Here is a 15318-nt window from a genome sequence, read left to right on the forward strand (position 1 = left end):
ACTTGAAATCACTACTTCGACTCCCGGCATCCCTTTCAGCTCTTACTAAACATAGTGGACGTGTCGCATATGTTCCAGTTTCCATTTCCTAAGTCTCGGGTGGCACCATAATTGTACAGCATGTACAGGGGTAGATTCGTCCAAAAAAAATAGTGAAAATTCCTCTTCTTAAGGACTGCATTGCTCTGCTTCCTCATCACCCACTAAAACCCTAACACCCTCACGGAACCGTTAGCCTGCCCACTGAAACTTTGCGAGAGCACCAAGGTCCGTCTCTTGTTTCTTCTCCCTTCGTAGGGTTTTCATTTCAGTCTTTTGTTCACATTGTTTAGGTTAGCTTTTCTTCTTTTTTTCTGTTTGCAGGCAGCTTCTTGTATACTAAATGATGTCTGACGACGAGGCGAAAGAGGAGAAGGAGTTGGATCTAACTTCTTCGGATGTTGTAAATAAATATAAAAGCGCAGCCGAAATCGTTAACAGTAACTCCTCTTTGATTCAGTACATATTTTATTTTATCTTTTCTTTTTGTTGCTAGTAGTACTACAGAGCAATCGAGGCTTTTATTTGAATACTAAAAATCGGATATCTGATATTTTCGTTATTATCATTCGTTTCACTGTGCTGGAAATTTCCTTTCTATGTTTTAATCAATGGCGTGCAAAACTAATTTCTGCAGAGGCATTGCAGCTTGTGCTGTCTGAGTGCAAACCGAAAGCTAAAATTGTAGATGTTTGTGAGAAGGGCGATGCTTTCATTAGAGAGTAAGATTTTACACCCTTGCTAGCTTATCCTGTTATCCTGATAGGCGCTTTCTATTTTTATTCATCTGGAATTTTTATGTCTTTTTTATTGGTTCAGGCAAACTGGTAATATGTATAAGAACACAAAGAAGAAAATCGAGCGAGGCGTTGCATTCCCCACTTGCATTTCCATCAACAATACAATCTGTCATTTTTCACCTCTTGCAAGTGATGAAGCCATCATGGAGGAGAACGATATTGTGAAAATGTAGGATTTCTTTTGAATATTCTATCCTTTCTATTTTAATTCTCTTCATCTGGGTCTTTGTTTCATCTCTTTCTGTTTTTTCTTCCTCCTGTCTTTTAACGTTTAAAACTAATCTTCCCTTATGATTTCAGTGACATGGGATGTCACATAGATGGGTTCATTGCCGTTGTGGCACACACCCATGTTCTTCAAGAAGGGCCAGTAACTGGGAGGGCAGCAGATGTCATAGCTGCTGCTAATACAGCTGCTGAAGTTGCTCTCAGACTTGTGAGACCTGGTCGGAAGGTAAAACATTTTATTTTTACAGGAACTGTCTTTTAAAGTTACTGCTCAAAATACATTATCTGTTCATATTTTGTTCTGCTTCGTCTTGTTAATTGGTGTGCTGTTATCAATATCTCAAATTAAGTTTTCGTGTGATATGTAATTTATGATTCCTAATTTTATTTTAATCTACAAAAAAATGATTTTTTGCCATTATCTTTTATTTTCTTAGGTTTTTAAACTATGGCTCTTTTGTTCTAGTCATATCAATTTGTTTGCTACAGTTGTACTTAAAGTTATTTTTGTTATCTTAAGATCTTTTGCAGTTAGTTCAGACACTTTTTGGCTTGGCCTGTAAATTTGGTATTGTATCCATTGGGCAAATATAGGTTCAGTCAAGATTTGTTTCTCAGGAGTACCAAAAGGGAGCATGTTGTCTTTATGAACATAGAGTCCTAAAGTATGAAACCCCCAAGACAGGCTGGCCCAACTTAAATCAGATATGGTAACTTCTTTATGGTCTAACATTCTTGCCAATACGTTATCCTTGTTCTGTTTTGGATTGTAATCTCGAATGAAGTTTATAGCTTCATGAGCAAAATGTTAAATATTTGTTTGCTAATTTCAGTTAATAAAACCTCCTTCGTCAACATTATTTAAAGTTTATTGTGTCGCTTCATTTTTTTGATTGTTAAAAGAACATTTTTTAAGTTTGTCTACATCCAGACATTGCACTTGGCTGTTTGCCTTTGCTACTCATGGTCAGCTGTAAAAGATTCTCTATTTATTTGTTTTGGGGAAAAAAGGTCCCATTTAGTTTCACTTTGTTCTTTTGCTCCCAGCTAACTAGGGAATGACTTGTGATATTCGGTGCATGATATATATATATATATATATTTTTTTTTTTTCATTTTAGTAAAACTTGTCTCTCAGATGAACAATGCTCAAAGATGACACATTACTTTGTGCGTTTTATTGATGAAAGTCCTGTGGTGAATATAGCACATGTTTTTGTACCATTTAAATTCATTTGGGTTAAATCTTGAGTACAACTTAAAAAAGGTTTGAAGTTTTATGTTCAAAATTTAAGTACTCATCTCTTTGTTGGCAATCCCAGTCCTTCAACCATGCGGTGGGTCAAGTTAGTCTTCTAAACGATGATGATCAATCTAAAGCTATGGAGACAAATCCACTTGAAGCTTTTGTCATAGTTACTCTGATAGAGGACTACCGTGATCTGCATTTGTAAATATTGGAGTGCATGCATATGCTTACGGACTCACGACATGATTACTCATTAGCCAGTCATTCACCCTTTACTTTAAGAAGATTTATTGAGAAAATGGTTTCAGCACCAACTGACTGCTGGTTTTTTATGTTCAATTTCTTGATAGTGATTATTGACCAGAATTGCTGGTCGTGTTGTTGGCGTTTTGGTTAACGATTATGCCTGCCCATTTTTGTAGGAACTAGGCTCTTTCTTTTTCTTTTGCTTGTTTCCCAGGATGAAGTTTAAAGAGTACAAGATGAGTCTAAATTATGAAGTAGGATTTTTGCTTTTGGAATTTGAGAGTGAACAACCAATATTGGAATGCACAGCACTGAGAAAGTGCTGCAAGGACTTGTTTTCCTGTGTAGATAAGTTTTAAAAATGTAGCAGTTTTCATGTGTCTACATAGGTCAATTAAGATTGTGGTTGTTGCTTACTAAATAGGTCATGGTTGTTGAATTCTATTTCATTAAATGGATGTAAAGGGGCTGTGTTCTACTTTTATTTGCCTCACTACTATGTGGTGAAATTTTGTGCGGATGTGGTTTCTCTAAATGAGGAAAGCTAATCAGAAGCTATGGATTCATGTCCAAGTGATGCATTTGTCATAGTTACTCTGATAGGAAATCACATCAATTAGTGTTCTTCTCTCGTACTAATACTTGCACTGAAAAGCTCTAAAATTAGTGATTAGGCGAAAGTACATGATCTCTGCACTTACCATTTATTAGTTAACCATTCATGTTTGCTCATTTTTGTGGAAGTAGGATGTCATTTTTTGTTTTTTAAAAGCTGGAACTGTGCAGCGGGCACCGGAATATATATTTCATCAGTTTTTTTAACATTCTCTAAATGATGAGTTTTTTTTTTGAAGCTATGGACTATAGTCCGCATGAAGCTTTTGTCATAGTTACTCTGATAGAGTGGTGTTAATATTTGCTAGTGCTATCATCATCTTTTACTTGCTTTAATTTCTTAGTGATTACCTATTTTTAGGTTTCATCCATTCTATTTTTAATTTATTATATAATTATTTTCATGCATGAAAACTTGTATATCTGAGTTTCTGCTGTGATGGCCATGCATTATGTGCCTTGACTATATGGGATTAGACATCTTGTGGCAGCTGTTGTCTCTAAATGATGATGGAAACCAGAGAAGAGAGAGAGAAATACCTGAGAGCTTCAAGGGTCCCATCCTCAGTTCCAATTTTCTCCGTATCCTTCCTCCTCTCCTCCTTCTCCCCCTTATTCTGCTACGGTTGTCCTGCTTCAACAAACTGTCCTGGGAAGGGCAACTGTGCTGATGTTTACTGATACCTCCTCTATCCGGCTCAATGTCCTCTCCATTTCCTTTTTTGCCTCTTGAATTCCCTTTTTGCCCCTTCTATTATAAACTCGATGCATTAATGGTCAATCATTACCCCTCCCTCCTTTTGAAAGACACCATATCTTCAAGGTGGAAGGAGGGAACTTGGGAGCGGATGGTCTCAAAATTGGGGAGGTCGTGCCATTGTATGAGTACTTCGGTGGGTGACTGTGAAGGTGGCAAGTGTCGAGTAGTTTGGCTGGTTGTACAGAGAGGGTGAGGTCCTCAGTGAGGTAGGTAGGTGGTGGCTGTGAAGAATTTGAGGTAGGGGTGTATTTCTTTAGCTAGTTCTCATGGAAGACCGGATAGATTTTGGCATGAGTTGGTAGGTCTAATTTGTAGGTGATGGTACCTATCTTTTCCAGCACTCGGTAGGGGCCATAATAACGTTGGCTGAACTTCTCATTGGGTTTAGAGGCTAGAGATTTTAGGCAGTATGGTTGGAGTTTAAGGTAACAAAGTCGCTTACTTGAAAGTGAACCTCACAGCGGTGACAGTCTGCAAGAGACTTCATTCTGTTTTGGGTCTTGGCGAGGTTGTGTTTGAGTTCTTGGAGGATGTGATCCTGTTCTTGCAGCTGCTGATTGATGTATTGGACTGGGGAGGTGGTAAAGGAGGTGAGCGGAACCTTGAGGATTGAAGGAGGGTTTCTCCTGTAGAGGGCCTTGAATGGGGTTATCCCTGCTGCTCTATGGTCTATGGTGTTATACCAGTATTCTGTCCATGGAATCCACTTGGGCCAGGATTTGGGATGGTAACCCACAAAGCACCAAAGGTGTGTTACTAGACATCGGTTCACCACCTCGGTCTATCCGTTTTTCTGTGGATAATAGGCGGAGCTCATATGGAGTTCTGTGCTCGAGAGAGAAAAGTTCCTTCCAGAAATGGCTGGTGAATATCTTGTCTCTATCAAAGATGATGGACCAGGGAAAGCCATATATGCGAATAATTTCCTTGGCAAATATGGCAGCGACTTGTTTGGTTGTATAAGGGTGATTGAATGGGAGGAAGTGGCCGTATTTTGTCAATCTGTCCACCACCACCAGAATAGTGTCGTAACCTCTACCTTTTGGAAGCCCACCTGAGAAATCGAAAGAAATGTCTTCCCATACGTGAAGGGGAACTAGAAGCGGCAGTAGTAACTCGACCGGGGAGAGATTGCTGCATGTGTTCCTTTGGCAAATGTCACAAGACTTTCACAAATTGCTGCACGTCTTGTTTTAAACCCTTCAAATATAGTACGCTGGCTAACTTCTTGTAGGTGCGTAGGTATCTTGAGTGGCCACTGGAAGGAGAGGACTGAAATTCCTTGAGTAGGCATGGGATGCATGCTGAAGCAGAGGGGAGAACTAGACGGTTCTTGAACCTAAGACAGCCGTTGACGAGGGCGTAGTGAGGGTGACTTGCGGGATTGATCAATAGGTCTTGATGTATGCGGCAGAGGCTGTCATCTATTGGGTGTCATGCTCTATTTCCTCAATCCGGTGAAACAGGCAAAGGATATAGCTAAGAGGGCAAGGTTTGCTGTTTTCTATGACAGAGCATCTGCCATCTTGTTATCTTGGCCGGGTTTGTATTGGATCTCAAAATTAAAACCCATGAGTTTAGCAACCCACTTATGTTCTTCTTCAGCTATCATTTGTTGCTCTCACAAGAAATGTTGACTATGTTGATATGTTCTTATTATGAAGTGTCGACCTAGGAGATAGTGATGCCATTTTTGCATATCTAAGACCATGGCCATGAGTTCTCTTTTGTATACTAATTTTTGCCTTGCTTTATTTGATAGGGGGTCTGGCTGAAATGAGCTATGGGTTGTCTTACCTGCATGAGGACTGCCCCCACCCCTCTTCCAAATGTCTTGGAGAAGTCGGGCAAGGCAAGCATGGGTACCATGGTCATGGCTGTCTTCAACAGGTCTTATACTGTTTGTGCTTCATCAGTCCACAAGATGGAATCTTTTTTAAGCAGCTGAGTTCGGGGTGCTGCTATTTTCCCGTAATCCTTCACAAATTGGCGATAGTAATCAGTGAGGCTCAGGAATTCCCATAAACCCTTACATCCAAGGGTATTGTAGCATACCCTCTACCTAAGAAGGATCAATTGATACCCCCATTGCCTGAAATCAAGTGAGCTAGATAATCCAAATGCTGTTTACCGAAAGCACACTTTTTTTGGTTTAGTACCAAATGGTTGGTCCCCATTACTTGCATTGTCACCCTCAAATGGGCCAAGTGCTCGGTAAAGTCAGCAATATATATGAGAATGTCATTGAAAAAAACTAGGTTAAACTTACGAAGATATCCGGTTCATCGGTGCTTGGAAGGTGGAGGGAGCATTGGTGAGACTGAATGGCATGACCAGAAATTCAGTGTCCTTTGTGGGTTCGAAAGACCGTTTGTACCAAATGGTTGGTCCCCATTACTTGCATTGTCACCCTCAAATGGGCCAAGTGCTCGGTAAAGTCAGCAATATATATGAGAATGTCATTGAAAAAAACTAGGTTGAACTTACGAAGATATCCGGTTCATCGGTGCTTGGAAGGTGGAGGGAGCATTGGTGAGACTGAATGGCATGACCAGAAATTCAGTGTCCTTTGCAGGTTCGAAAGACCGTTTTGTGAATATCCTTTGCCAGCACTCTGATTTGATGGTACCCTGATTTGAGGTCTAGTTTGGTAAATACTGTGGCATCCCCTAATTCATCCAATAATTCCTCAATTTTAGGAATAGGAAATTTGTCAAGGATGGTGATTTTGTTGAGAGCTTGATAATCGCCGCAAAAGCTCCATCCTCCGTCTTTCTTTTACACCAATAGATGGTGTTGGAGAAAGGACTGGTGTTGGGTTTGATGGTGCCAATCGAGAGCATTTCCTTCACGATTTGCTCTATCTCTGTTAGAACGGGTATTGGTAAGGTCAAATATGAGGGGGTTGGGTGTGTGCCTGTTGGGGGATAGAGTGGTTTGTTGGATAGGTAGGTGGTAGTTCAGATAATGGTCAGAAGACTTCAGAAACTCTGTGAGGTCTGTCACTGCTACATGTGTCTATGTGAGGGTTTGCTTTTTCTGATGAGAGATGCCTTTGAATTCCTGTAAGCACCATTGCCACTGCTGGGCCAAGATATTGGTCATGACTTTCAGGGACACCTCGACAGTGACCAGCGGTGGTTCCTCTTGAAATTGCACCTTTCGCCCATTCATTTCAAACCTCATGGAGAGATTCCTCAAATTCAGACAGATGTCTCTCAGTAATTGGAGCCATGCAACTCTCAAGACGACGTTTGCAGCTTCCAACATGAAGAGGTAGACGTGTTGCTTAATCCACAACCCTTGAATGTTCAACTTGAGGTCTGGATAGAGGCCGTTGCCGCGTATGTAGTACCATCTGCTACCATCACGGCGAATGTCTGACTTTGTACCACGGACAACCCCATCTCTTGAGCTAGGGAGGTACTTATGAAGTTATGGGAGGCTCCATTGTTGATTAGCACAATGATTGATGTGTCGCCATGGTGGAACAATATCAGATTGATTTTTGCTTCACCCAACTAACCGTTGGATCGAATACCTTCTACTCATTCGTGCCAGACATACACTAACTTATAGGCTATCAGGTTTCGACATTGCTTTCCACCCCACATTAAGTTTTTCCTTAGCTAGAGTTAAGTTGCGCCCGTTAATCCGTTGCGCCAGCTCCATGAGTTTGATGAATGAACTCGGCAGGTTGACTCGCAGCTCGGCTCGAACCTTTGTTTTTAATTAAGTGACGATGACTCCCATTAACACTTCATTTGGGGCTTTGATCAGCGGTGTCGAGAGCAACTCGAAGCGTTCCTGGAATTTTGCTACCATCCTGTCCTGTTGAAGCTCCAAAAGAGCCTCGTACAACGTTCTCATTTGCAACGAGTTGTGGCGGTGGGGGTTGCTCTGAATTGCACCCAACTTGGCATTGTAGCTCTGTGTTCTATAATTTGGATCCAGTTAAGGGCTCGACCTTCCAAATAGATGATGGCCGCCTGGATCCGGTCATCTTCCTTGACGCCGTTGACGGAAAAAATATCTCTACGCTTGATGCTACCTGCTGTTGAAGAGCAAATATGGAAGAGTTTAAATGATTCTCACAATAAGAAGTCTTACAGAGCCACAATTATTATAGAAGGTCTCACATAAGAGTTTCAGTTTAAATGTGTTTTAGTTATGTTAGTCTTTTATTTATGTTTAGTTATTTAATCATGCTAGGACTTATCTTTAAGTGTTAGAGTTTGGGTGTAATTGCGATAAGGGTAGTTTACTTGTAATTGGACTCTACTACTTTCCTCTATTATAAATAGGGGTTCATGTACTTTGATTACATCAAGTCAATGAATTTTTCTCTTTTCCATAAATTCAACAGTAGTGATCATCTCCTGTAAACACAGGTAAGCCAAGCTTCCGTATTCTTTGTTATGTACTTTTCAATCCCAGAATCTCATTCCCTATGTCGCCAAAGGCACGATTCACCGACGTCTCTTCAACTGGCGGCTTCCCTTTTGCTGTGCCCAGGATCCCTGCTAGGAATTCCACCAGTTGTTGTCGGATGGCTACTGCGTCTGTTCGTAATTCCATTCCCCCTTTCAGTCCCGATACTTCCTTCTCCATAGACTCCATTCTTCCATCCATCTTTGATTTCACCATGCCTAGAATCAGCTCGCTTCGATACCAGTTGATGGAAACCAGAGAAGAGAGATAGAGAAATACCATGGAGCTTTGAGGGTCCTGTCCTCCTTAGTTCTAATTTCTTCTGTATCTTTCCTCCTCTCCCTCTCCCCCTTATTCTGCTACAGTTGTCTTGCTTCAACTAACTGTCCTGGGAAGGACAGCAGTGTCGATGTTTACTGGTCCTTCCTCTACTGGGTCCAGTGTCCTCTCCATTCCCCTTTTAGCCTTTCGAATTCCCTTTTTTCCCTTCTATTATAGACCCCATGTATTAATGGTCTATCAGATGAACTTTGATTTTAAGCGATGGATTTTGCTCCATATGTGTCATAGTTACTCTGACAGTTGCAAAAGCTTTTGTGGTTTCTTGTGTTAGTTACTTGAGATTGTCCTGATATTACTTACTGTCTGGGACTGAGGGTACCTTTCAATTATATCCATAGTTTTTTCTCTCTAAAATTTCACAATATATGACTCTACTTGAGATATAACTGAGAGGTTACCTTTAAAGTATATCCATCATCTTTGTTCTCAATAATTCTCAAGATTAGCCAGTGACATAAGATTTGATTGTTTTATTTGGTCTGTGATGCAGAACAAAGACGTGATGGAAGCTATACAAAAGGTTGCTGCTGCCTATGATTGCAAAATAGTGGAAGGTGTGCTCAGCCATCAGCTTAAACAGTTTGTCATTGATGGAAACAAAGTTATCCTCAGTGTAAGCAATCCAGAAACTAGAGTTGATGATGCAGAATTCGAGGAAAATGAAGTATATGCGGTAGATATTGTCACCAGCACTGGAGATGGCAAGGTGAAGTATTTTAGATCTGTTGCATTATATTCTTTTAAGAAAACTATTTTACTTGGACAACATTGACAATTGAGTGAGTGACCAAATTCTCTGAGACAAACTCCACTTTTGGGTCTAGTTGATGGTTTGAATTAATAAGTGTCCTATTCAAGGGCATGTGTAATGTTGTCCAGATTTGAAAAATCTGAATGGTTTGTAAAAATGCAGCCTAAGCTTTTGGATGAAAAGCAAACCACCATCTACAAGAGAGCTGTTGACAAAAACTATCACTTGAAAATGAAGTCGTCACGATTTATATTCAGCGAAATTAGTCAGAAGTTCCCAATTATGCCATTCACTGCAAGGTTGGCTGGCTATTATCTGTTAAGTTTATTTGTTCTATTTATATCCATCATTGCCTTTATTTTCTAACCACTTCTTCATAATAGAGTGCTGGAAGAGAAACGGGCTCGGCTTGGTTTAGTTGAATGTGTGAATCATGATCTTTTGCAGCCATATCCTGTTCTGCATGAAAAGCCTGGTGAGTGATTCAGTTGTTTTATATAGACTGCTTATTGATTAACAATGATTCTTCAGACAATGTTCTTCTAGCCCTTTAGAATTTTATGAGATACCTGTAGTACACAAAGGAAGCTGGAATCATCTGTTTGGATCATACATACATTTATATTTCGAGTCATAATTTATACCTTCATATTTTATTAGTTTGGAGAAAGCAATTCTTCGAGCATCTTGTTCAATTACTTGAGCTGTAAGCTAATTCTGAATTATGTCTTGAGTGATTGAAGTTTTCGTGATCAATGAATTACATCAGTCTCACTTTAATAATGTTATATTCGGTTCTGTAAGTTTGTGTGGGTGAGTTTCATTAATTTTATATGGTTGGTTGCAGGTGACCTTGTTGCTCACATTAAATTTACAGTTCTATTAATGCCAAACGGATCAGATAGGATTACCTCCCATTCCTTGCAAGAGTTGCAGCCTACAAAGTCGGTCCAAGATGATACTGAAATCAAAGCATGGTTAGCTTTGGGTACAAAGACAAAGAAGAAAGGAGGTGGAAAGAGGAAAAAAGGTAGGTGGAGGGAGGGCTCCATAAAAAAATGGTGAAATAGATAGAGGATGGTGGGAAGCGTGGTGTGGCACATGTTTGTTTTTCCAGTCCTCCATCTTGTTTCACTTATTTTACTTCACGTTCTTTTGCAGGCAAGAAAGGTGAGGCTACAGAGGCTGAACCCATGGAGACAACAGACCCTGCAAATGGCGCCTCTTAGGGGAGATGATTACAATTTTGTTATTGAATGTGTATTGCTTGTTGCTCAAATGTTAACCGTTTAGGAACAATTTGTATTATCAAGCATGACTGATTTATCTAAGAAGAGTCCACTAGTCTGCCCAGTTTATTCATGTATTCTATGGAATATCAAACACTTAAAAAATTAAATGGGAGGTCACGCTCACATAAGCCACCCTTTTTTGCCCATATTTTCAAATGTTACCAGAGATTTCATACATGACCTTATAATTTTTTAAAAATAATTTATATATTACAACTTTGATGAGATTAGTTGATTTATGCCCCTTCAAGGGAAGTTTGTTAGTGTGTAGTGTCTTTCACTTTATTAGTACCATCTTCAAGGGAAGTAAATCTATCTCACAAGTTGGATAATTGATGCCTAATCCCAATTCATTCGCCTTTTTTAATAGTAGTACCCTTATGCATTATATTTTGTAAAGAGTAAGTCATCATAGTTCAAAATAGACTTATATTGATATTGTTTTGCATTGGATGAACCTACACATTTATATAACTTATTAATAAAATTAGTATACAAAATTTAGTTAAAACATAAAAACTTAAATTTGTTTGAGCATACCTTTATGTAACTATCCCACATTTGAGAAGCGACTTCGAACATCATTATTATTTGATTAGAATCGAATCCACTATCAATATTATGATGGAGTTCCTGAAGTATAGCAAAGTTATTCTTCAACGTCTTTAGTCTGTTTTTAACATACTGGACATATATACATTGCAAGTCACAAAAGGATCCAAAAGTTCTATAAAAAACAACTAAATAGGCAGCTCCGATAAACACCCTATAAATTTTTTGTCGTTTATTCTTATGGCCTATTAGAGTTAATATAAGACAATTGTCCATGTATTTAGTCCATATAATATTTTTTTATCCTCTACTACTATATGCTTTTCGTGAAAATTGTTAATATTGGTTTTTTAAACGGTTACTCACCAAAAGGCAAACACTTAAAATACATATATACATAAAAATTAAAACTCCAATTCAATTAAAACTTGAAAATGGAAATTATAAGTCTATCTTAATAAATATATACTTAAAACATAAATAATTTTCAAGAAGATGTCTCATGTTTATATAGTGATATAAAATTTAAATAAGTTTTTTTCATTGCTTCACCTTATGTCACATTTTTAGCTAATCTTCCCTCGATCTTTCTGCTTGTTCACACTCTTCGGACAAATTTTTAGTTGAGTGCACTTCTTCATCGATTTCTTGCTCCATAAAATCTTGATCAACCTCCTTAATAAGCTCTAGGTTTGGATCGACCCCCTTAACATGTTGCTAATATAATATCCGCCTGAGTTTTAATTGGATAATTAGGCTCTATCTTCAAAAAGAGAAATCTTTTCTTTGATACACTAAATATCCTTAATGTCCTTTCAATTGTATTATGTAATTGAACAAGTCAATGATTAAACATTTCTTCATAATTCTTAGTAGCATGAACTAAAAACTCCTTAATGTGATAGGTCTATCTCAATATGGTGCAAAAAATCAACTTTCAACATAAACTCCACATCCACTACATAATTTTATGTGAAGGTAAAATAATAAATTATTAAATTCAATTTACTAAAAATAATTCTTTATTTATTAGAAATTATCTTTAGGTACAATCTACTCATCTACTTCTCTTGTCAATGCATTATTTAAAATCTTTAAATCAAATGCAAACCCTTCCCAACTAGCCAAAACATATGTGAACTTGAGATCTAAAGCGCATACAACCAACACATTGATTGTGTTAGATGCTCCTTTTGTTCTCGATTCTTTGATACATCTTTTATTGGCACTTTCACACGATCATATTCCATCAATAACTCTACAATCATTAAAGTATAGCCAAAACATATTATTGTTTTTAATATTGGGGGAATTTCTAATCCATCAAGCTATTTGAAAAAAAAATGACTTCTAAGGATACGATTGCTTGGAGGACTTGATAAAAATAATAGCTAATAGTTTCTCCGAAACAAAAGAAATGAAATTTCACTAGATGGTTCTTCCAATTATGACCATTTGGTCCTTTATCTATCCTTAAAATGACTTGTTTTCCTTAAAATGTTAAAAAAGTCTTTCAAACGCATCAACCATCATACATAGTTGTTCTCGACAGTCTATTTCATTTGAACAAGTAAGCAACGCCATTAACGCTCTTCTACCAATATTACTTCCCTCTAAGATCTGTTTATCAATAAAGTTTTATAATACCATATTGCTGTATGACATTCAACATATGCCACACTTACGACTCCATAAATTGTAGTGACCTCTCTTTTTATATTTCTGTTATTATAACTAATCATCGTTTTGAAAATAATGACCAAATGAAAAAACAAAATACAACCATGCATTTGAAGAAGGTACCTTGGAAGTTGTAAGTGAAGATAGAACATCTAACTATATATAACCAAGCTTGGAACATCTCAACACTAAGTTCACCAAAACATTTATTTTAGGTAAGTAAAAATAAAAAATCTTAATTTTGAAAATGCATTTCCATATAATTTATCCTAACATTTATTCTAGGTAAATGGAACTTAAATCAAATCTAAGATGGTGATAAATTGTGCAGAGTATACAAACAAGATGACAAAACAAGTTAGTTAGATGAACAAGAAATGCACAACTTAATTATAATTGATTTCATCAAGTTGCTCGACTACCCAAACAATTCAAGTAAACTACTAGAGATTTAGTCTATTAATCATATAGCATTCAGGTAATTGGAGAGGAAAAAATAGTAGTATTAACAAAATAGAGTAGAAAAGTTGGGATATAATCTAGTGCTAACTCAATCGTGCATAACTCAATCTCTTTAAATAAAAGATTAATGGTGCTTTGCTCCCGTGGTCCAAAAGGAAAAGAGAAAAATAAGAGAGAAATGACTCTTATAAAGGGTTCTATTTATGAGATTAATATAAATCAAGGATGTTTGTGATACACAATTCTAGGGTTTCAACACCCACATTTTTTATTTAAATGAGGGTCGTTGGTCCCTTTTTATCCTTTGACTTTGTCATTGAATGAATTAATTTTTGAATTGCATTTATATGGTTGCATATGTTTCTCCCCCCACTTAACAAAAGATTCTTAACTTTAGGAATCAACACTATGAATAAATTCGGTGAGATTTCCTTCTATTTTTGGTTAGTCTTTAGTACTTATAAACTCCCCAAAAGTACTTATTTTATTCTCACCTTTAATATTCCTCATCTAGTATGACTTCTTTTCCAAATTTTACTCTTAATTTTTATTAAATTTTCTTTTCTAATCGTCATTCTATGGAAGAATCTAATGTAATTCCCCTCCAACTTTTAAATAATTTTTCTTGCTTTCAACATCCAACAAACATCCAAGCATTCAATCAAGTTCTTGAATTTTCTCATACACTATTGCTCTGGCCTAGACAGAATGAAATCATATAGAATATTTGTTAGAAACAAGCTAAGTAATAAAATCATAAACTAGAAGTTGTAGAATATAAACAAGCTAAAAGCTCAAAACTAGCGATTTGAACTCAAAATCTAGTAATGATTTAGGTGGTTCAGGTCCCCTTGGGTCAGGTTCCGTCCACTCCTGGTCCACCTGGGTTAGGTACTTGGCTTTCTGCACTTAATAGACCTGTCTTTTGGGTTGTATTGGCTAGGCGTTTGACATAGTATCAGAGCTGGGTACCACGTTATGTGTTTGAATCCCGGAAGGGGCGACCTAGTTTCCAGATTAGTGTGGGCCGCTAGTGTGAGCTATCGTGGATGTCGACAAGGGGGAACGGTGGGTGTCAGAGTGGTCCTGGGTTAAATACTCTGCTTTCCACACCTAACATACCAGTCTTTTGGGGTGTATTGGCTAGGTGTTTGACATGAAATCAAAGCTGGGCACCATGTTCCGCGTTCGAATCCCGACGAAAATGGTAGGGAACGGGAACGTTGGGTGTCAGAGCTAGATGGTTCTGGTCCACCTGGGTTAGGTACTTGGCTTTCCGTACTTAACAGAATGGATTGTATTGGCTAGGCGTTTGACAATGATAGACTTAGAAAATAACAACTGAAACAACAACAAAAGTTAATTGATGGTTGACAATATAGATTAACAAAAATAGCTGAGATAACCTTCACTATAACAAGCACAAGTTAATAAAGGCTTAGAAACATAAGAAAACAAGCAAAACAATAACTTACAAGTAGAAAACAACAACAAAAGAGAAATAGAGAAAGTGTAAAAAACAATAAATCATAACTACATAAGCCAAAAAAACCATAACAGTATAGGAAAATTCATTTAAAAATTAATAGAAAACAAATCAGCATCAACATACCAGTTTCTCTTTTAGTGAGCAAACTCGTGACACAAAAAGCAAAATTTTGATAGAAATCAAGATTGTAAAAAACAAATGATGTAATTCAAAGACAGCTTGGGTAATCTATTTAAATGTTTGAAGACAAGTGCAAAAATATTTTGTGCTAGAGGAAAGATTTAAAGTGCTAACTTCTATCATGTTTTGGTAAACCTCCAAATAGTCTACCGTCCAGGGAATGACCCACCTCACCCACAAACACATTCCATTTTATATTTTC

General features: G+C 37.6%; 1 protein-coding gene across 1 annotated transcript; it reads left to right on the forward strand.

Annotated features, from left to right (window-relative positions):
• The first annotated feature begins 203 nt into the window (after positions 1 to 203).
• LOC137942449 (ERBB-3 BINDING PROTEIN 1) lies at positions 204 to 10901 on the forward strand. Its single transcript, XM_068788091.1, has 10 exons — positions 204 to 267; positions 364 to 479; positions 677 to 761; positions 859 to 1008; positions 1140 to 1293; positions 9201 to 9416; positions 9624 to 9760; positions 9845 to 9936; positions 10309 to 10491; positions 10623 to 10901. The coding sequence occupies exons 2-10, from the start codon at positions 383 to 385 to the stop codon at positions 10688 to 10690; spliced, it is 1182 nt and encodes a 393-aa protein (XP_068644192.1). The 5' UTR covers positions 204 to 267; positions 364 to 382; the 3' UTR covers positions 10691 to 10901.
• The last annotated feature ends 4417 nt before the right edge of the window (positions 10902 to 15318 follow it).

Source organism: Aristolochia californica, unplaced genomic scaffold (genome assembly GCF_029961685.1).
Source record: "Aristolochia californica isolate CCGP_79_NKW_82.1479 unplaced genomic scaffold, dmAriCali1.0.hap1 SCAF_10, whole genome shotgun sequence".
Classification (NCBI taxonomy): domain Eukaryota; kingdom Viridiplantae; phylum Streptophyta; class Magnoliopsida; order Piperales; family Aristolochiaceae; genus Aristolochia; species Aristolochia californica.